The following is a 23667-nucleotide window of genomic DNA, read 5'->3' as shown; positions in this document are numbered from 1 at the left end:
TTCTATAGAACCAACTTGAATATATTTCGTTGTAGCACAAACATTTCGAATTTCAGCAACAAATTTTCATACATTGCTAAAAGCTTAGAATACACCCATACCTCGCTATACGGCCGCTCTTTATACGGCATTTTACTATAACGGCCCTCTTCAATTCAGACACGTTTTCGATTTACGGCCTAAAATGTTCCGTTATAACGGCAAACAAATTCTGAGGATTGGTTCAAAAATCAATCTTGTACAGAAGTGAAAAAAATATTTGCGAGACTATAACTTAAGCAACAAAAAAAATTGGGTATGTATACATTCACATATTTCATGTAACATGAAGTAGTTTCATTTTTATTTATAGATTATTTCTGGTTTTTATGTATGTATGTTGTAAATATTGTATGTTTTATGTTTTTGTTATGGATGTATTTTTGTTTTAAATGAATTTAATTTTTGATTCAAATGAAATGAGAATGAAAAGATAAAATGCATTTTGAATGATAAACCGTGTTACATATTAGACAAATTTGGAACCGATCTGATTGAATTTGTATTGATTCTTTATACGGCTCTTCGCTTTGCGGCCGAATTTCATGGAACCGATCTAGGCCCTAAACCGTGGTATGGGTGTAAAGTATATTCAACGTCAACTTCGTTCAAAAGAGTCGTTTGTTTATTTATTGGGCCTAAATATGATAATTTCAGCTGTCCAGTTTTCATAAGACCATTTCAAAATTCATAAGTATTATCAATGAAAAATTCAAAACAGTCGACAAATTCGTTAATTCGTCAACCAAAATATTCTCTAGAAATAAATTATATGACAGAACAACGTTCGCCGGGTCAGCGAGTAGCTTAATAATTACAAAGTTATTTCAAAAATGTCGATGCATTCCAAAATAATATCCGAAGTGATTAACAAGCGGATTGAATAATAAAGGGTGTGTCACATCAAATTGCATCACGGAAAAAACGCTGTAGAAATTTCATTTTTAAGAATTATATCTTCAGCTTTCGCTCATAATCAGATAAGAGTGTATAGATCACGTTGGCCATGCTTCACTGTCAATTTTTCGTAAATTTGGAAAAATGTCGTCGAACGAAAAAGAGCGTCGTGAATTAATCTTGTACACTCATTTCGAGAATCCGGAGTTGTCACATCGGGACATCGGTAAGATGCTGGGAATCGTCCAAACCACGGTCAGCAGAGTACTAAAACGATACTTCGAGAACCTAACCATCGACCGGAAGGTGAAGAACGGCAAAAATGGATGCTCCGTCAGTGAAAAAGATCACAAGCGCGTAGTTAAGCAGTTTAGACGTGATCCGAGAAGTTCGGTCCGGGATGTCGCCAATAAGCTGAATTTATCAAGTTCATTCGTCCAGCGGACTAAGCAGCGGGAGGGCCTGCGTACATACAAGGTTCAGAAGGCTCCTAACCGCGACGAAAGGCAAAACATGGTGGGGAAGACGCGAGCCCGGAAGCTGTACACCGAAATGCTGACGAAGCCGCATTGCCTGGTAATGGACGACGAAACCTACGTCAAAGCGGACTTTCGTCAGCTGCCGGGCCTGTTGTTCTTCTCCGCAGAGGACAAATTCAGCGTTCCGGAGGATATTAGCAAGCAGAAACTATCCAAGTTTGCCAAAAAGTACATGGTGTGGCAAGCGATCTGCTCTTGCGGAAAGCGGAGCGCCCCCTTCGTGATGACCGGCACGGTAGACGGGCAGGTTTACCTTAAGGAGTGCCTACAGAAGCGCTTACTACCACTATTGAAGCAGCACGAGGGCCCGACCATCTTCTGGCCGGATCTCGCTTCGTGCCACTATTCAAAGGACGTGTTGGAGTGGTACGAAGCCAACGGGGTCACCTTCGTGCCAAAGGAAATGAACCCGCCCAACGCGCCGAAGCTTCGCCCAATAGAGAAATATTGGGCGATTATGAAGCAGGCCCTCCGGAAGAACCCAAAAGTTGTCAAATCGGAGGCGGACTTCAAGAGAAAATGGATTTCTGTTCAAAAAAAACTACAACCTGACGTTGTACAGAACCTTATGGACGGGGTAAAGAGGAAGGTGCGAGCATACGGGCTTGGGCTCGAAGTATGAATAAAAAGAAAATGCCAAAAGTTGTTTAATAGTTTTTATTTTACTGTCTAAAATTTTCAAAAGGATCGGTCTACTGGGCGAATTTCTACAGCGTTTTTTCCGTGATGCAATTTGATGTGACACACCCTTTATAATTCCGTAGTTCTACGTCGAAAATGCGATCGTGTCCTAGATAGAACCCCTCAGCCAAACCGATATAGTGGTTCTCAGATTTCCGTGAAAAGTGGGAGTTTTGTTCCTTCTCGCAAAATATTAGACCCGTATTTTTTTTTATTTTTGCAATAGGGTGCCCATTTTCATTTCAGGGTGGTTCGAAATATCGATTTTTCCCCTTTTATTCAAAAAATGACTTTTTTTCAAAAATTCATAACTATTAAACCACTGAACCGATTTAGATGATCGACATATAAAATTGAAGCCAATGAGCTAGCCTTTTTTTTTAAACTTGCAAAAACAATGGATTTTGTTTTTATAATTATTGATTGTACTTGTTTTTTGTTATTTTCATAGCTTTGGATTAGAGGGCACTATATTTTTCCTTGATAGCTGAGGATTTTTTACATAACATATCTCGATATCAGAGATGCTATTGTTTTTTCGTTTCAGAGATATGTTATGTAAAAAATCCTTAGCTTCCAAGAAAAAATATTTAAAAAAACTAGCTGACCCGACGAACTTCGCCCCGCCCAAAATAGATTTTTGACGTGGGACTACGTCTAACCGGAATATATGGAGGGTAAAATGAAAACCTAAACACAGAACATGCAGGAAAAAATGAAAGATTTCGAATGTTTATAGCTCGAACATTTCGTACTGGATAGGAGAGATGTTTGCATCACTTGATAGGGAATATTTCTACGCATCTATCGCAACTAACAAAATGTTGTTTTTCATTAGATAAACAATTGAATAACTGTAAAATATTAGGCGTTATCTAAACGCCCTAACTGCATCGTTTTGATTGGCCCGATTTACGGTTTCCCTAACACAGCCATCAAAACCAAGCAGCCTTGGGGAAATCGGCATTGCAAATACATGAAAGTAGGGGGACTTTTGTTCTTATCGAAAAATGTTCCCTAACACAGACTTTAAAACCAAGCAGCGAAATCGGCATTGCAAGCACACGAAAGAGCCTAGAGGCGAGTGAACTGAAAAGTTTAAACCCTCTTAAAGCCAAAAAGAAGAAAAAGAACACACGAAAGTAGGGGGAGCTTTTGTTCCCACCGAAATGTGTTCCCTAATAGAGATTTCTAAACCAAGGTGCCTGGAGAAATCGGTATTTCAAATTCATGCAAGTCGGGGGTATTTTTGTTCCGACTGGAATGTGTTTCCCTAACACAGACTTCAAATCCATGAAGCGTGGGGAAATCAGCATTGCGAATTCATACAAATCGGGGGTATTTTTGTTCCGATTGAAATGTGTTTCCCTAACACAGACTTCAAAACCGAGGTTTCTGGGGAAATCGGCTCTGCAAATAAATGCAAACTGCGAGTACTTTTGTCCTCGCTTGCCTTTGTGCAGAGTGGAATATGTCTGTCCTAACATGATCTTCTAAACTTAGGAACCTGGGAAAATCGTGCAGCCACTAGAAGCGAATGAACTTCCCAGTTTCAAGCAAATTCGAGATTCGAGAAGTATGTACACTTTTGGGATGTAAACTTCAGAGGGAAATGTAAAATAAAATAATCGTTTGATAATTTTTTTTTGTCTTTATTGGAAAGATTTTCAGCCTTAGGCTGGTTCATCAAACGTTTGATAATTCTTCCGTACATATATTTTGTTCTAGTCATCATACCAAACGTAAAAGGTCCGTCATTAAATTTACTTGTAACGAAGAACAATCAATCACAATAAATGAATTGACTTTACACGGCATTTGTTCATTTTTTTCACTCACAGAGCAAATATATTGAACTCAATTGAATTTGGAAACTGTTTCATTCAATCAAGAATTTAATCAATACAAACGAATGATTGCTCAGCTAAGGTAGTTCCACGTGAACCTTGCGGTTATATCATAGATATAACCCACTAATTTTTTTTTTTATTTGAATACTTTCAAACATCCACGTTTTCTTACTAAGTGAACGTTACTGAGTCCAATCACTGAATTCTTCATTGATTGATTACCCTTTGACCCTTTACAATTTCCTTTTACTATAAATTGTCTAGTACTATTACAAAAATTCGTCCTTATAATATAAAATTATTTTCAGACACAATTCTCGTTCCAGATTCTTCAAGCATTTGGAAATAACATGTTTCTCCGTTGCATGGAATACATGTTTGATACAGAGAATATTACAAAATAAAGATAGCTCAAATCGGACCATACCCTCCTCGGATTTAGGGCACACCAACACATTTGGCCTTCCATTTTTGTTTATATAGATAGAATATACAGGTCGGACTCGATTATATATAATCGTCATTTCGTTTTCAACGTTAATTTTCGAATCCAATACATAATCGAATCGCAAAAAAGCTATTTTTCTATTAATGTTTGGTATTCATACATTAATGAAAAAATTGTTTTCTTAAGATTCGATTATGTATAGGATTTGATAATAATTGTTGAAAAAAAAATGGCCGACTATATATAATCGAGTCCGACCTGTATAAAGGGCGAACACGAAATTATTGCGACACATTCAACAGGGCATAACTTTTTTACCATTGGGTAAAAATCAACCAAATTTTGCACACTTTCACATTGATGTGTATTGTCTACAAGCTGTCAAACTCGAAGTCGTGTTTTTCGATTCAACGAAAATGGAGGTTAACCAACGCGAGTCGAGAGAACAAATTCTTTCCAAATACCTGGAATTTCCTGACCTGTCGCACCGGCAGTTGGGAAAAATGTTGAACATTCACCATTCAACCGTCTCCAGAGTGTTGAAGCGGTTCCAGGAGCGGTTGACGTTGGACCACGGCAAAGGAGCCGGGAAGAAAACCGGGACAGGAGAACAAAAAGACGGAGGGAAAGGTGAAGCGGATGATTAAAGAAAATCCCAACGTCTCAAGCCGTGATTTGGCTAAAAAGATCGGCATGTCGCAGAGCTACGTCCAGAATGCAAAGAAGAGAGCTGGACTACATACATACAAGGTACAGAACTTCCCAAACCGCGATGAGCGGCAACAATCGTTGGCTAAAACTCGGGCACGTAAGCTCTACGAGAAGATGCTGACAAAATATGGCTGCTGTGTGATGGACGACGACACGTGTATGAAAGCCGATTTTAAGCAAATTCCGGGGTTGGAGTTTTTCACCGGCAAGAGCAAGTTCGATGTGGACAACAAATTTAAGAAGAAGAAAATATCGAAGTTCGCCTCCAAATATCTAGTTTGGCAGGCCATCTGCTCTTGCGAACTGAGGAGTGAGCCTTTCGTGACAAAGAGCACAGTAAATGGCGAGATCTACAAATCTGAGTGCCTCGAGAAGCGCCATTTGCCGTTCTTGCAGCACGAAACTCCGACGAAACTCCGCTATTTTGGCCGGATTTGACATCATGCCACTATTCTAAAAGTGTCCTGGAGTGGTATGAGGCCAATTCTGTCCATTTTGTTCCAAAGGACATGGACCCGCCAAACTGTCCGGAGCTGCGCCCGGTGGAGCAGTAGGGTAACACGGGGTGAGTTGGACATATGGGGTGATTTGGACCACCCGTTTATCTCAAAAAGTACGGCTCAACTTGGATTTTTTATGATGTCTTCTCCTTCTACTGTTGAACCGTATGTACCTAAAGTGAAAAAACTTTGGTAAAATTCGACAGGTGGAAGGAAACGGTAGCATGAACACATCAAGCACTTTGATTGTCAAAAAATGTGAGTTTTTGGATCGTGGTTTTAAGGTTTTCCCCGCTGATTAAACAAACTTTTCGTGTATTGTGCAGTAAAGTTCTGTTCGTCTACAGAGGAGGAACAATTTGATGCAGCGAAACTGTCAGTCTGATAACAATAAATGGAATTAATTGCATTTAAATTTTTGCATGTTGTGTGGGGTGACATGGACACGTTTCTGTGGGGTGAATTGGTCCTACAGGTATGAGGCTTTTCTTTGGTATAATTGATTTCAGATGACGCTGAATTAAAAAAAGGATGGGCAGACAACGTTGGAAAAGGGAGAGCTTGAAAGAGCAACACAGGCCATCAAGAACGGATTTTCTTTGACCAAGCATCGAGAGTATTTGAAAATGCTCGAAAAACAGTGAAAAGATCCATGCAGAATTCGAGATGGTCTCAATCCAATTTTTCTGGTCTGGCATCTGACCAAGACACCTGGTATCGATCCCAGAATACTGTTACTGGTTGTAATATTATCCCAAAATACTTTACATGAACATAAGTATGTTTTTTCGATGAAACACACGCTGGACCAAACCACCCCACAGACGGTCCAAATCACCCCGCACCAAATTTTAATGTGCAAAAATCATCTCTTTTATTTTATGATATATTTGGTAATTTGAAGCTTGATATAATGATTAAACATTATTGATTGAAAGAAAACAAGTGTAGCTCAGTATACAATGTGACATTTTTTATTCAGACCGTATTGGTTTGGAAATATTAGGCGATTTGCTTAGGTGGTCCAAATTCCCCCCTTTTCCCCTACTGGGCAATAATGAAGCGGGAACTTCAGAAGAGCAAGAAGACAGTCAAAGACGAGAAGAACATGTTAAGAAAATGGAAAAAAAAAACTGAGAAACTGGTACCGGATGACACTGTAAAGACTTTGATGGAGGGCATCAAGCGAAAATGCGTTCAATTTTACACTCAAGGCTCCATCGATTAACTTTTCTTTTGATTTTTGAAGTAAATATATGTATAAAACTACCCTAAAATTTTGGTTTGATTCTAAACATTATAAGAAAATTGGCATGACATTTTCGGTGTCGCAATAATTTTGTGTTCGCCCCTTAGGAATGCGTTATTCCGTCTGAAAATCCTTTCCCACTTTCGAACAAAAATCAATTTCGTTAGCGCAAATATCGAATGGACTAACAACTAACAACTCATTATGATGTAATTTTCGAACATGTGGGAATTCAATTTTCCGAATTTTCCGACCTTCCTTCAGGATTTTCCGAAAATTTTCCAATTTTTCTCTACACTATATTGATGTACGGGAAGAGACGAATACAACAAAATACAGGAGGCTGAAATCGGACCATCCCTTATTCGGGTTTTCAGCTTACCAACACATTTGGCTTTCCATTTTTATTTATATAGATAGATAGTTATAAGATATTGTAATGCGTTATTTCGCCTGAAAATCCATTTCCACTTACGAACAAAGATCAATTTCGATAGCGCAAACATCGAATAGACTAACAACGCTTTTTTCCTTTATTTATTTAATTAGGCTCAAGTGGCTAAAAAGAGTCACCATCGAGCAATACATTTTAAAACTATTTGAATATATTATAATCACATAATCATCAACTTAAGTCTAATTAGCTAAAACCACAGTGCAATATGAAAAAATATATAATTTATTCCTTCGTTGCCTCGTCGGTATTATCCTTGTCTGGAACAGTGCCTGTGGTGGGTCGTAACAACTACATTGCCAGTTGATGTAGCAACGGTATCCTTTGGTAGTGAGTGCCTCCTTGTTATGTTAATAGCTCCTGTAATGATCTTATCTCAACGGGTACTAAGTTCTGCTTGTGTAATAAGAAAGGAAGGGAGAATGAACAGTGGGAGTAGGAGATGCGACCTAAATAATAACATTAGCGCTTCTTAGGAAGACATATATGGGGAACATAAAATTAGGGTCGCGAGTAGCTAAGATATCGCGAACTGGCATGCGTGAGTGTACTCCTTGAGCATCTAAATCGGCAACCAGTTTGATTCCAACCAAACCAAACAATGTGCTCGATGTCATGATACCCAAGACCTATGTTAGTAGCAAGACCTATGCGGAAGAGATGCGCATTAAGGGCGGAATGATTGGACACCAATCTGGACATAGTTCAAATAAAATTTCTGTCAAGATCTAACCCTTTAAACCAGGCCTTCGTTGAGACCACTGTTCCATTGGTTTTGCCAATTGGTGAGTGACTGCTGTCGGGAAATGGAGAAGAATTCCCGATACGCTATTTGTCTTTCAAAAACTGTGCCCTGCATGCTACCCATCTTTGCGAGTGTATCCGTTTTCTCATTACCAGGAATAGAGCAATGGGAATCCAAATGAAAGTGATTCGAATTCTTTTATCAACAAAAAAATTCAATGCATTCCTAATTTTGATAAGAAAATATGATGCTTTCGTCTGTTGTTTCAAGGTTTGAATGGCTTGTATACTGCTAAGACTATCCGAGAAAATAAAATAGTGATCAGGTGGTAAGGACTCAATGGTCTTAATTGGATGATATATTGCAGCAAGTTCGGCAACATACACTGAACAAGGGTCTTCAAGTTTATGGAAGCTAGTGTAATGTTCATTAAAGATACCAAAACCAGTGGATCCGTTGATTCTTGAACCATCAGTGAAAAACATTCTTGAAGAATTGATATGGTTATATTTTGAAGCGAAAATATTAGGTATTAACGATGATCGAAGATAATCTGAAATGTCTCGAGTTTCGTCCTGCATAGAAAGATCGAAATCAACGGAAGATCTGCAAAAGACTAACAACGCTTATTATGATATAATTTCCGAACATGTGGGAATTCAATTTTCTGAATTTTCCGATCTTCCTTCAGAGTTTTCCGAGAATGTTCCGGTTTTTGTCTCCACTATATTGATCTACGGGATGAGACGAATACAACGAAATACAGGAGGCTAAAATCGGACCATCCCTTCTTCGGGTTTTCCGCTTACCAAAAGATTTTGCCTTACATTTTTATTTATATAGATATAGCGCCCTCTAGTCCAAAGTCATGAAAACAATAAAAAACGACTACAATCAATAATTACGGAAACAAAATCCATTTTTTTTTTGCTGGTTCAGGCTAGCTGATTGGCTTCAATTTGATATGTCAATAATCTAAAACAGTTCAGCGGTTCAAAAGTTATGAATTAAAAAAAAAAAAAGTCATTTTTGGGAAAAAGTGGAAATAATTGATTTTCCGAACCACCCTAAAATGGAAACAGTCATCCTAACGAAAAAAAAAATACGAGTCTAATGTTTTGTGATAGAGAACAGAATTACCACTTTTTACGAAAATCTGAGAACCACTATGTCGGTTTGGCATGGAATGGCTACCCTTACAACATTTTTTTGGTTTCTGACATATGGTGACAATACAGCATTTGCCAAAAATGCCTTTTTTCAAAAACTCATAACTTTTGAACTGCTGGACCAATTCAGATGATCGACACATCAAATTTAAGCCTACTAGCTAGCTTTTTTTTTAAGAAATAACACATTTGCCAATTAATTGGATTATAATCACATACATCCAGTCGAGTCGCATAGAAATGTTGAAAGAAAACTGAAAACAAGTTAGCTTTGAGAAATCATAACTTAAAAACGAAAAATAACACCTCTCTGGTATTCAGATATATTATGTGAAAAATCCTCAGCTTTCAGGAAAAAATATTAAAAAAATATGGCGCCCTTGGTCCCGAAACGATGTAAGCTATAATAAACAAATATGATCAATAATTACGAAAACAAAATCCATTTTTAATCAGAGTATAATATTTTTTCAAACAAGACTAGCTCATTTTCTTTAGTTTAATATGGCGATCATCTGAATCGGTCCAGTAGATTAAAAGTTATGATTTTTTGTAGTGGAAAAAATGGGAAAAAATGATTTTTTGGACCAACTTTGAAAAATCATAACACAAAAACAAAAAAAAGACCTCCCTGGTTTCGAGATATGAGATATAAAAAATCCTCAGCTTTCCAGAAAAAATAAAAAAAATCTATAACGCCTTTGGTCCCGAGACTATGAAAGCAATAAAAAACGAATACAATCAATCGAGAGCAGAATTCAAATTTTCTGCAGTTGTAGTATTTTATCAAAAAAAAAAACTTTGATTTGATATGTCGATCATCTGAATCGGTCTAGTAGTTTAAAAGTTATGAATTTTTGAAAAAAGTCATTTTTGGCAAAAATGCGAAAAAATGATTTTTTGGACCACTCTAAAATGGAAATGGTCACCCTAACTAAAAAACTAAAAAAACGGGTCTCATAATTTCCGATGAAGAAAAAAACTGCCACTTTTGACGAAAATCTGAGAACCACTATATCGGTTTGACATGGAATGGCTGAATATATAATTTATAATATCAATGATTTGGGACACATTGTTTGTGTGGAATTTTTCAGAAAATTTTAAACAACACAGTGATTATGACGAGTTTTCTTGTGATTTTCTGAATTCATCATTCGGTCTCCCGATAGGCCAAAATTTGACGTTGTTTTCGTTCTCTTAGCCTTATATCCCCAAACAAGTTTTCAATGTACTGTGAAATGAATGGTAATGAAACCTAATACAAAAAAAAAATCAAAAATCTAGTTCTTGTTAGGAAAAAATGTGGGATAAAACGTCCTTTCGACTGAGTAGTAACACACGTATTTGGAAAAATATTCCCCCGAAACTTCGCATTCATAATCCCTAGAGTGAAAGAGAAGACCATGTCATGTCACATTGACAAATTGCTTGCCAAATCAAAGCTTTTTTCCCAAATTTTTCACAAAAAAATTGATTTCGTCGCGTTCTCCTACCTGTTTTACAGTGTAAATTTGTACCTTTAGATGAGTTTAATAGTCCAGCTTACCGTAGCTTTCATCATCAATGATGAAGCCCATTTCGCGTTTGCTCAAAATTCCATCGTAAAACCTAAAATAACGGGCTTTCACGGGGCTTGCCTGAATTTTACTGTGTTTGCGTCCTCAGCGAGTTGTATTTTTACCACGCTGGACCATACTGATCGAAGTTCAACAATTACTGTGCAACTCCGTATGGATACGGGAAACCGTAAATCGGGACAATCAAAACCTGGCAGTTAGGGCGTTTCGATAACGCTTGACATTTTACATTTATTGAATTGTTCATCTAATGAAAAATAACATTTTATTAATTGTGATAGACGCGTAGAAATATTTCCTATCAATTGATGCAAACATATTTCCGATCTGTTGAGAAATGTTCGAGTTATATGCATTCGAAACACGGGTAGGGTTAGCTCACAAACCGACAGAACAAATGTATGGGGAAAAAGGAAGTTCTTCCGGTTCTCATGAATTAAACCCGTTTAGAGATTAGCGAATTGTAATGTATAGCATATCATACCAATCTTAGAGAATTTCCGATTCGATTAGTATGCAAATCATGAGAATTCGTTCACAGTGAAAATAGTTATCAACGTTAACTTTATTTCATAAAAACGTGACCTGTTTTCTGAATTGGCACCCTTCCTGAAAGACGTAGCGCTACGTAAAAAAAATCGATGCCGTTTTTTTAGGATTTTTCTTAATTTTGACATTGCTCAATGGCGCGAACATTATCACACATACGGTTCACCATTCTTATTTTTCCAGAGGGGGGGGGGTTATTCAGTGTACAATTCGTCTACCCTCCCTACTCGGAAGCCATTAATTACCCGCAACCTTCGACCCAACCATTTTTTTGTGGTTCATTATGAGACATGCATATTGAACAATGTGAGCATAACTAATCTCTACGCTTATATCTGTGTTAACAACCTATCCTGTAGAAATAACAGGAAGAATAGCCACTGCCTAAACAGCCGATATTGTCTGGATTTCCTTAAAGAATAGAATATAATTTATACGAGATTGAACGCACATGCTTTGACGGCAGCGTCGAATGGGGCTGTCTTGAAGTTCTGTGATCATATTGCCTCGACAAAGAGTGAAGCTCCCAGAAGAGTAGGCACCAGTAGCCAATGTGGTAGTAATTCATCCGATAAGGTTAAACTTATCGGGGATTTGAGGGTAACAAGATCACGGAAGCTGAAAACATATATAAAAGTTGATATCTGAGTAGGCCTAGTCCTTTGGTTATGAAGGTATATCTGAAGTCACCAAGCTTCTATCTGCCCCGTTGGAAACATTGACAAAATATTTGTCTCGTGCCCATGTGGGCCAGTTTTGAATACCTGGATGATTAGAGTTTAATACCATCTTTTAGTTTACTGAAGATCCATCCCGTTCGTATTACACCTAATTGATTGAAATCAACCCATATTTATCAAAAAAGTTTTAGAACAGTTTCTTTTTCCGTAATAAAGCATATAAAACTTCGATTTGAAGCGGAACGATTTGGGGTAAAATGAATAAACAAATCAACAACAACAATAAGTATACGAATACACTAAACTGCAATGTTTACATATTTTCAGCTCATTTCGCTTGGATCACTGATGTCGATCTGTAAAATGAAGAAATTGCTTACGCAATGCTCATTCTGTCTTAATGACTCCCAATAATGTTTATCACGTTGTCCCACTTTGCTGCACCACGAATGTGAGTAGGGATAGTGTTTCATTCGATGAAATTAAACGTGTTCATCTAGATGGCTGAAGTTTTCGTATACTATTTTCGCAACCGTAAAAGATTTTAAAAGTCTGTCAACTTGTACCTTTACCGATCGATTCCAAAATTTATACTTTAGCTTACAAGATGCGGACATACCCCACAAACTGCTTGTAAAACATTACCAAAGGGTTAATAACCCTGTGACGTGAAGAAACCTGCATCGAACGGCAACTCATTCGATGCATGCATTCCGCCCAACGATAGATGCATCACCGCCGAGTGAAGGCGTGATTGAAGCAGCTACTAACAACACATGGATAGACGGAGATTTGAAAAAAAGGTGAATACTCATATTTCTCTAATGACCTGCCGACACAAAGTTGCTTATTATAATCCACTCAGCTTGTCTTGATCTCGGTGTCATCGGGAAGTTTGTATATCTTTACGATGGCTGAATGGACACCCATGAATTTCATTTTCAGTTGAGTTCTCCAAAGTGTTCCACCATCAATATTTGAAAGCGTCAATCACGGGAAGCACGTTCGATCGGTTTTCACAATCCTTGTTAATCGGTATCAGCCCGGCCGCCATTCGCCTTGATTTTGAAAAACCGATAAAAAGTCGAACACGACTCGGGGAGGAAGTTTCCCTCCGTGCGGACCCTAATATAACGCAGCAAAATAGCAGTGCATTTTATTGCACTTTATGCAACCATGCGCTGTCGGCGTAATGTTCTCAGAACAGCACCGCTCGTTACCACACCGCTTTATCGCTACCCGCATACGATTTGCTTTCCCCACTTGAGAAAGTGGAAACTATGCACTTGCCTCAATCGCATTGGCGCGCATTTATGGAGCCGGGAATGTATGTGGCGTGCAACCCAGCCCGTTTAGGTAAAACTTATACCGAATGGTGACTGCTATAAACCGTTGTCAAAATACGACACGAAGCGCAGGATTCGAGACATGTTCGATGTCGTTCTTCTTGGTAAACAACTTTCACACACTGCTGCACTCAAAAATCCTCCAAAAACAACCCAAAAGTGATTGTTTATCCATTCTAGATGCATTGCGCAATGGTTAGTGGTGTGAAAGTAAGCAATCCGAATTACGCCTTCCCTTGAGCGGATTCTTGCCGGCGACATTGGGTGGTTACCAAAACAAGTAACGGCTGGCTGCTGCATCCACAGGAACACCTAAAGCGAGTGAGAGGAATCAATTTGGGAACGGTGAGGTCATTTTCGAAAGCATATGATAGCGATACTGTCGAAAGACTCCTTTTTCAGAGGTTTATGGATTAGTTGAAAAAGTTGTTTTTATTGGAAAAAATGTCATCCGTCAGATCCTTCTGGGATATACAAGGATGCAAGAGAATCTTCTGGCATAATTAGTGAATGCTCACCGGTTCCTTTCAATGCGTGGGAAGTTTTTTTTTTAAATTTTTTGACGTAGAACTACGTTTTTCATTAAGGGTACCAAATCTGAAAACAGGTCACGTTTTTATGAAATAAAGTTAACGTTGATAACTATTTTTGTCGCGAACGGATTTTGGTAGCATCATAAAATAATATCAGCAGCTATAAGCAAGTGACTTGAATTAAACAACAGCGTAGTTTTACGTCAACAATGCGGTCGTGTCTTGAACACAACCTCCTATAATTTTTTATCTCGTTTGTTTATTTATGAGGCTCATTAGCATTTTAGCTGTAACAGAGCCGTGTACATGTACAAATGTTTATGGTTCTATAAATTATAAATTACACAGTAGTAGTAGCCATTAAGGCGTTAAGTTTCCATTACATTATGGTAGGCATAAGAGTATTCTTTCTGTGTTCCATTGTTCAGCAGACCGGATAGCGGAACAGTTGATATTGATCATTGTTGGGTTATTAAAAGAACAACAGCCCGATGTTTCTTGCAGAGCAGAGCAGTTGTATGGATGAATCGATCTTTGTTCCACCGTGAATCGATCTCCATCGCTGATGATGGTTGCGTGGATGTAGTGATTCTATAACAATACAAAGATGGTCATTTGAGGACCCAAAGTTCTCCATCAAGAGAACTTTGCAGGAACTTTGATATAACAAGAAGATGTACACATAGCGATATTTATAATCTTTACTCTTAATTTTTCTAACACAATCAATTTTCTAAATGGACTGTCATTCTTCAAACGAGTCCGGAGTGACATCGATAAGTATAGGCGCATATAAGTTCACAATTGAAGCTATCATTATCAACAAAAAAAAAAACTCTAAGAACACTTTCTCACCTGTCAACGTGTCTTCATTTAAGAAGCTATTCTACCTGTGTTCCTCTTGACTTAGTTTTTCTGCTATAATGATTGTTTATTGACCGCATTGTTGGCGTAGGGCTAGGAAGTTATTTTATTCACTTCGCTTATTATTTTAGAGCACTACAAAATCTTCTAATTAACTTTTTAGTAGAAAAATGACCAATGAAAGCCTCCCTCTCCTCACTTGGGTGATTTTGTAGCTCAAGATGGTCGATCACTGGATTATTTTCCCGTTCGCGTGGACAATACACAAGCTTGTAGTCACAATTTGCTTCGGTTTTGTTGAACGCTATCGCAGCGGTTTTTTTGACACACACTCGATCACTTTTGTTTGCCTGATAGCGTGTATTTGAAATCGCGAATAGGTTATTTATACACAATAAGTTGAAAACTGGCGGGGCTTAAATTGCAGTTGCAGTGTTTATCTGCAATTCTTAGGAAATTTGGTACGCAAACCATCGAAACCCATTGGCAGCAAAAGTAGTTATGAGCGTTCAAATTATTTTATTAAACTAAGGGTGGGTTATACCTAACCGCAAGGTGTACATAGGACTACCGCTGGTTTAGTGATCATTGGCTTGAGGTTGCATATAAATTAATTTAATAAATGGATGAACTAATATTTTCTCTTTTCGCTTGAATGCAAAAATATACCTATATAATATACTTATCAATTCCATTTTTACTCTAGAAACCAATTGATTATTCTTCCCATTGAGTTGGACTAAGCATAACTCGTACAGAATTACTTGGATGCATTTGCAAGCAAAATAGAAACTGATGCATAATCCGTTTTTGTATTAAAGAGGCTTTAAGTTTTTCCAGTTCATTCATCTCTAGCCCAGAAAAGGGCCATTGGGAACAACTTAACTCCAACTCCTTTCCATGTCTTGAGAAAGACAATTCATTTCCGCTCGTCGCTCGCCGGCAAACGCTGTTCACTCAACAAGAATCAAACGAGAAGTGTTATAATGTTCGATTTGAATTCTGCGTTAGGGAATTGCCTAGCGGTCTGCTCGAACGTATGCGTATTCACCTCCTTTTCATTGGATACTATTTCATCACAGGAACATCTAGTGATAACATATCCATTCGCTCGGGTGCATTAGTAAGTGAACAGTTTCCCATGACTGCTTCATGCGGAAGCAAAAGAGAAACTGAATGGATTCTCGAGTTGGGATCCTCTTATATACAGATTTTTGTGATTTTAATAGCTTTCGAAGCAATTTTGAACAGTTGGAACAATTTTTTGGATCAAAAGATAACATGAATAAAACGCGTTGACATTTTATCTTTCGGATAAAGTGGTTATCATATCATTTCATTCGGTTGTTCCGGCGTAATGCTCTCGTATTCGAGACTTTGAACTTACTCCCCAGTATAGGAATGAAAGACGTCATGTCCTACGTCAAAAAAAATAGATCAAACGTTGGGCATCTTCGACTTCGAAATAAACCGAACGCAATAGAAAGTACTAAATTTGCGCGAGATTGGATGTGAATAAGAATAAGAATAAGAATACGAATAAGAGTAAGAGTAAGAGTAAGAGTAAGAGTAAGAATAAGAATACGAATAAGAGTAAGAGTAAGAGTAAGAGTAAGAGTAAGAGTAAGAGTAAGAGTAAGAGTAAGAGTAAGAGTAAGAGTAAGAGTAAGAGTAAGAGTAAGAGTAAGAGTAAGAGTAAGAGTAAGAGTAAGAGTAAGAGTAAGAGTAAGAGTAAGAGTAAGAGTAAGAGTAAGAGTAAGAGTAAGAGTAAGAGTAAGAGTAAGAGTAAGAGTAAGAGTAAGAGTAAGAGTAAGAGTAAGAGTAAGAGTAAGAGTAAGAGTAAGAGTAAGAGTAAGAGTAAGAGTAAGAGTAAGAGTAAGAGTAAGAGTAAGAGTAAGAGTAAGAGTAAGAGTAAGAGTAAGAGTAAGAGTAAGAGTAAGAGTAAGAGTAAGAGTAAGAGTAAGAGTAAGAGTAAGAGTAAGAGTAAGAGTAAGAGTAAGAGTAAGAGTAAGAGTAAGAGTAAGAGTAAGAGTAAGAGTAAGAGTAAGAGTAAGAGTAAGAGTAAGAGTAAGAGTAAGAGTAAGAGTAAGAGTAAGAGTAAGAGTAAGAGTAAGAGTAAGAGTAAGAGTAAGAGTAAGAGTAAGAGTAAGAGTAAGAGTAAGAGTAAGAGTAAGAGTAAGAGTAAGAGTAAGAGTAAGAGTAAGAGTAAGAGTAAGAGTAAGAGTAAGAGTAAGAGTAAGAGTAAGAGTAAGAGTAAAAGTAAGAGTAAGAATAAGGCAGATAAGGCAGAGTAGGCAGAGTAGGCAGAGAAGGCAGAGAAGGCAGAGAAGGCAGAGAAGGCAGAGAAGGCGGAGAAGGCAGAGAAGGCAGAGAAGGCAGAAAAGGCAGAGAAGGCAGTGGAGGCTGAGAAGGCATAAGCAGAAGAAGGATCAACAATATTCATATTATGTTTGTACTAATTTGTATTAAAAAAATTTTACATAAAAAAGCACAGGAGGGTTGTGTCCGAGAGGATTGATATGTTCGAAGAATCATATCGTTAAACTCTTTGATAATGATTTGGTTTTAATGCCTCTGTTAGGAAATACATTTCGGTAGGAACAAAAGTTCCCCCTACTTTCATGTATTTGCAATACCGATTTCCCCCAGGCAGCTTAGTTTTGATGTCTCTGTTAGGGAACAGATTTTGGTGGGAACAAAAGCTCCTTCTACTTTCATGTATTTGCAATGCCGATTTTCCCCAGGTAGCTTGGTTTTGATGTCTCTGTTAGGGACTCGCCGCATGTGTCGTCAATTACGACCAATCAGAAGTGGGTATTTCCTTTAGAATAGGGGTTGAAATTTTTCAATTATTCGATAGATAGTTTCATGACATAATAATATATGTTTCTTCAAAGAAAAAATTGTTATGGAGTGCCGAAATCGACTGACGCAAAAATTTCATCAATCCATCATGAAATGGTTGAGCAATGAGCGTTTGAAATTGGACAATTTTCACGATGTGCTCGATTTTGGATTTCCAATTTGTACCCCAATATGTTCCCGAAAGACGTAATCCTACGTCAAAAGGAAAAATCTCAAGTAAAGTAAAACTTAATACATTTTTTATGACGCCTGTGGGCGTGTGGTTAGTGTCACCCACACCATGCAGGGGACTGTGGGTCCGATTTCAAGCCCGACCGGGGGGTATATCGTATATTTTCTGACTTGAAGTCAAGGCGTGTTAGTGGGTTTAGAAGTCTTGGCCTAATAATAATCAAAATGACGCAAATTTTACTACGTGAAGACGGCGATCTTCCTTCCTTGTAATACTAATTCTGACTTCTATGATACATATTATAATAGTGCTTTATCGGTTTTATAAGAGTTGAGATGTTGATTCTGAAATGTAGACTAAATTTCGAAAAACAACACAATTGTTTTCAAAAATGATTCGACAAGATTTTTTAATATTATGTTTGTACTAAACTGTACTACAATTGTTTAGCTTGAATAAAAATTTACTAAGATTGAGTTTAGTGCAATTGATACATTGGACCCAACACAAAGTATGAACGAAAAAAATACAACAAATAATATTATTGTGAGACTAAGCGTTTTCTAAATTATTGTATTTTTTTTTGTAAACTCAGTAACGGCTCATATGAAAAAATGTATTCCACTCTCGCCTCATATTCCCACTTATTCTGTTTGCCACGATGCACAAGACACTGTTTGGCCGAAGCCAGATATGTAATTCTTTTTGACAGATAAATTTGATCAAATATAATCGACATAAAACACGACAAGCAAATATTTAATTATTGGATGCCTAAAATACTTTTTCGTTTTGTTCATCAAACCTGTCGGTAGATGATTAGGTTACCTTAATATTCCAGTTTATTTTTTTCCATGTTCGAAGAGTGTGCAAACAAAATAGTATTTGTACAAATTTCAAACAAAACTTTATCTGTCAACGAGTGTCAAATATTTGACATCCGGATAAACAGTGTATGGTAACCTTAATACTTCTGAGAAGGGCGTATTGCACTCAGAAAAAAGTTTGCTCGAAGACAAAAAATATCATTCAAAATTGAGATGGTCTCAAAACAGGGACTCGTTTTAAGTAGAAGGATGTAGAGATGCTTGAATAGAAACACTTAATTTTTTACTAAAAAATGCTGACCATTATTGTCTAAATTATATCGTTTAAAGGCCCCGAATTATATAATTTAGATTCTGAAATTTGAATCAAAATTTCAAAATTTCTAACATTATGAAATTGTGATTTTTTACGAAACAATAACAACAACGAAACAATAATTTAAAAAAAAATTAAATCTGGAGTATGTTTGTACAAAAACATTCTTGGTTATTCATACCATTTTGAAAAAATTGTAACCATGAGTTAATTTCCAAATTATGATATGTTTAGCGGAGTCGTGTTAACTTTTTTAAGGCGGTATTCTAGTCTAGAAATCTGAAAAAATCGAAATTTTTTTTACCATATTTCTGTAGTTTAGGCATTCAAGAATATACTCTAGAAAGGACTTATCGAAAATCCTATTATTTACCTAGTTAGAGCCATCTTAGTGATGTGGTATCTAACCTGTTACGGCCATCACAATGAACTTCAAACGCGTTTCTCTCGGAACTAGTTTTTTTCTAACTGGCGTACACGATATCTCAATTTCTACTGAACCGATTTATGTCAAATTTATATGAAAATAATCTGCATACATCTCTCTATCGCATGAACCAATAAAAAATTATAACCTTCTAATTTTACTATTTTTAAAAAATTGGTAAACGCAAAAAAAAACGTTTTAAACAGCATTTTTGTTTTCAAACGGCCGCCATTTTGTTAAAACCCATGTTTTTGACTTGTCCGAGGTTCATGCCATAGCGACATCTTTACTGATTCAGAATCTGTTCGATTTTTTTGTTTCAGATAACCAGAAGGACTGGAATCGTGTACGCCATGGCACAACTTTTTTTTGAACACCCTCACTTCACCAGCATGTAACTATTCTAATTATGAATATTTTTTTTCCGTCCTATTTTTGTTTTATTGTTGAAAGATAGATAAACGAATAATGATATAATGGATAGTAAAAATATTCTTTGTTTTATTTTTACGGAGTTCGAAAAAACGTCCGAAATTCGTGTCTCTACACTAGAATACCCCCTTAACATAAATAGTTTTGTACTAAATTGTACTAAAATTACGTTATTTGAAAAAAGAAATCCAAAAATATTGCGCTTTAGTTTATTTCGGAAAATCTGGAAATTAAGCATTTCGGAAAATCTGGAAGTAAGCATGATTTCATTTTTCAAATTATGTTGTTCAACAATTGCCGATTCGAACGAAATGTGAAATTTTTCAACAAATATAAAGTTTGTACCTTATTCAGCATGAAACATTATTGATGTTATATTTCAATCAAACTTATCTCACATGCAAACAGAAAAAAATGAAGTTTCTATATATTTAGTACATAAAATCAAGGGATTATAAACACAAGAAGTTTATGTTGTGAACGTTATGAAATGAAGAACCCTCATTCGTTGACTTCCGCAGCACGAATCAGAGTCCCGGTGAGGTGCTTCTCGAATGGCCCGAAAACCAATTGTGGATCACAGTTTTGGTTAGCATTTGTTTTCATTTCAGATTCAGTTTCGAATAGTATATATTGGGTCGTTAAAAAACGTATCCATTTTAGGATAAAACTCAGGATCTGGCACTGATATGGCCTTTGGCTCAATCAAATATGTACATAGTCAGCCGATAGCTTTGATCCCGGTCCGTAATGTTTGAATGTTACAATCGAGTTGTGTTCCCAGATCTTAAGTTAATAATATGCGAAAATGTGTTCGATCATTACAGATAAGCAGGAAAGCGTGCTCAATATATCATTCTAGTGTTATTAATATTTATTTTAGGTATGAAACTAGGTTTGATTTGAAACAACTATTTTTCTTATGTTAATCATGCTTGTAGATCACCGCAACATATTAATCGACAATCGAACATTTGTCCTACCCTGTTCGATATGAGCAAGCCCCAAGAAAAGAATTTACAACGAATCCATGTTCCATCAGAATTTTATACTTTATAAACCCTAATCTTGATGAGGTCAATTATTGTGTAACCATCTGAGTTCTACTGTCATTTCGCTAAAAAATGGCGCTTCACATTATACTACCAATGAAAGGTATCACAGATTCTTTTAATCAGTAAATCATATAATATGCTTATACCTGAGGCCTGTGAATAATCCATTCACTCGTTCATCGAATTTGGCACGTTCATAATCAGAAGTAATTGTTCCAATTGACCGTAGATTCTGAGATATGAACCGCCGATTAGGGTTCCAATATTCTTCGTTAAACATACGAAGCTAGGTGCAGTTATATACATTCAATGGATCGAACCGTTCGTTCATATTGTGAGAGCAGAAAAAGAAGAAAAATGACCGGTCAATGGTTTTATGTAAGCTATTGAACTTCAACCAGGGCAATAGAATTGATATAATGTTGATTGAACTACCGATAGACTTGCTTTGAAAGTAATCATTTAAAACATTTTTGTTTCTAGAAACGGAATGACCTCGACACTGACCGGTACTAGCGACATCCGGACTACCTCTTGAGACTGCAACAATTACACACCTGGTTACACAAAAAAGAATGACCCATCGACAAACGTTGCACAATCGAGCTATTTTGGTGAGTAAGAACACACAAATTATATGCGATGACGAATATTATACATCCAGAGAACCTATAATTTCAGATCACCAACGGAGCCTCGGCCCTATCGCAGGCTCTGTGCGAGCAGTTGATCAAGGCGTACAAGTGTCGTGTGGCACTGGTCTCGGACGGCAGATCGACGGTGACCAAACAGCGTCAGAATGAGTCGGCGCAACTGTTCGTTTGTGATGTTACCAACAGACAACAAGTGGCCGAACTTGCCGTAACATTGGAGAAGCATTTTGGACCCCTGGATATGGTGATCCATCAAGACTGTGCCATGAGGAATGGCAACTTTCCCGAACCTGAAGAACATTACGTTATTCATACGTCAAATGATATCTTGGCATTTATTAACGTGAGTGGTTTGGTGTGTTTCGATCGGTCGTATGATTTAATCGCATGATTGTTGCTTCATAGCTTCTCACCATTTTCGTCCCCCCAATGCTCCGCGATGGCCGCACAGGAGGAAGGTTTATCACGGTGAAGAATTCACCCGGCAGTGCGAAAGCTTTCACCGACAGTCAACCAGTATACAACGATCTCGTGCGGAGCATTGTCCCCTCATGCAAAGCTCCCGAATCTATTCGTTTGTCAACGATCTTTTGCAACGGTATCGATCACAAGCTGACGCCCTTTGGTTTGATGCTGGGCGAGCACGAAATTGCACAACGAATCCTAGAGGGTATCGAATCGGAACGATCGATTGCGCAGGTCAGCGTGAGGCGCAGTTGGCTCGAATTCTGCTCCATCAGTGCCATCCAGTTGGCTGCGGTTGCGCTGGAAAAGCTCCAGCTGGGAGGGTCGGAAAATTCCTATTAAAGTACAATTAAAGTATATGATTCAACGTTGAAATGGCCGTTTTTTCCGAAAATTCTTACCTTGGGTAACCACTGGGTAAACTGTTCCCCTTGAGTAACGCGAAACAATGAAATATCATAGAAAGCACACTGTATGAACCCTTGGAGGATCAACGTGGAAGTCTCCTAAGTACTCATCAAATACCTATTTTATAACCATGTTCCAGTTCAAACTAGATTCTTCCAGTTTTTTCACTCGATCCAGCCAAACAGTTAAACCCTAAAATCATCCAGTTTTTTTTTCAAATATCATCCAGTTTTACCCAGTTTTTATATGTGTGCTTCAGTTTTACCCATTTTATTTGAAATAAATTCAAAATGTATAAACAATACCCCTCACTCACCATTCCTATCCCTGGCCCAAGTTTTTTTTTTTGACATTTATCGTTCGTTCGATCCAATTTGCATTTACCTTGGATTGACCTTTCTTTTATTTCACACTCAACTTAGTTTTATTTTTATCTTGCCTATACTTCCGAATTTGATACGGTATGTGCGCAGTGTTTTTGAATTTATATAAAAATCAGATATTCTAGTTCATCCAAAACATTCTTTTTCGGGGCCGACGATATCTATAAATCGAACCCTATTAGTTTATTACGTGGATCAAATTGCAATAACAATGACTAAAATATTAATTTTAGTAGGAAGTATCATTGTTGTAATCTGGATTAATAACTATCTACTGAATTTTGTGTCTACTTATTGATGAGATAATGATTTCAAGTTTACTCATTTAACCAAACGCAAAGTTTTTGAATTGGTAAGTATTCTGTTTGAATGAAATATTTTTTTTTAATTTTACTATGGTGGTCGATGGCATCACTTCATTCTGAGAAAGGGGTCTCTTGTCCAAAATAGTTTAAGAATCCCTGATCTAAACTCTCCTATTTGATGCATATTTCGAAAAAAAACGGTGGATGGGTTATATCTATGATATAACCGCAAGGTTGACGTAGGATTGCCGTTGGTAATCATTTGTGTTTTTTCAATTAGCAATAATCGCACTTCGAATGTTCCTCATTGGGTAAATTATTGATTAATCTATTGATCAAATTATTGATTAAACTAGTGAATGAATGAAACAATTTACGAATTCAATTGCAAACAAATCCCTATTTAGGTCAATTCATGCATTATAGTAGTGGTTATCGCCGCAAAAAGTTATCAACATTTTGCCTAATCATCTAACGATATGCGAAGAAGTTCAGTGAGCTGGCGACATGAAGAGGCATGCAGTC

The 23667-nt window shown here is 37.2% G+C and overlaps 1 protein-coding gene across 1 annotated transcript in view; it reads left to right on the top strand.

Annotated features, from left to right (window-relative positions):
• The window catches only part of LOC129765787 (uncharacterized), a 41019-nt gene extending 18263 nt beyond the window's left edge, over positions 1–22756 (top strand). The window contains exons 2-4 of the mRNA XM_055766219.1: positions 21412–21542; positions 21610–21924; positions 21987–22756. Of these exons, the coding sequence (XP_055622194.1) occupies positions 21504–21542; positions 21610–21924; positions 21987–22388 (756 nt within the window). The 5' untranslated portion in view covers positions 21412–21503 and the 3' untranslated portion in view covers positions 22389–22756. The remainder of the gene's footprint in view (positions 1–21411; positions 21543–21609; positions 21925–21986) is intronic.
• Positions 22757–23667: the final 911 nt, after the last annotated feature.

Source organism: Toxorhynchites rutilus, chromosome 1 (genome assembly GCF_029784135.1).
Source record: "Toxorhynchites rutilus septentrionalis strain SRP chromosome 1, ASM2978413v1, whole genome shotgun sequence".
Classification (NCBI taxonomy): Eukaryota; Metazoa; Arthropoda; class Insecta; order Diptera; family Culicidae; genus Toxorhynchites; species Toxorhynchites rutilus.
Note: the sequence above shows the minus strand (reverse complement) of the source record. Positions and strands in the feature narration are given on the sequence as shown.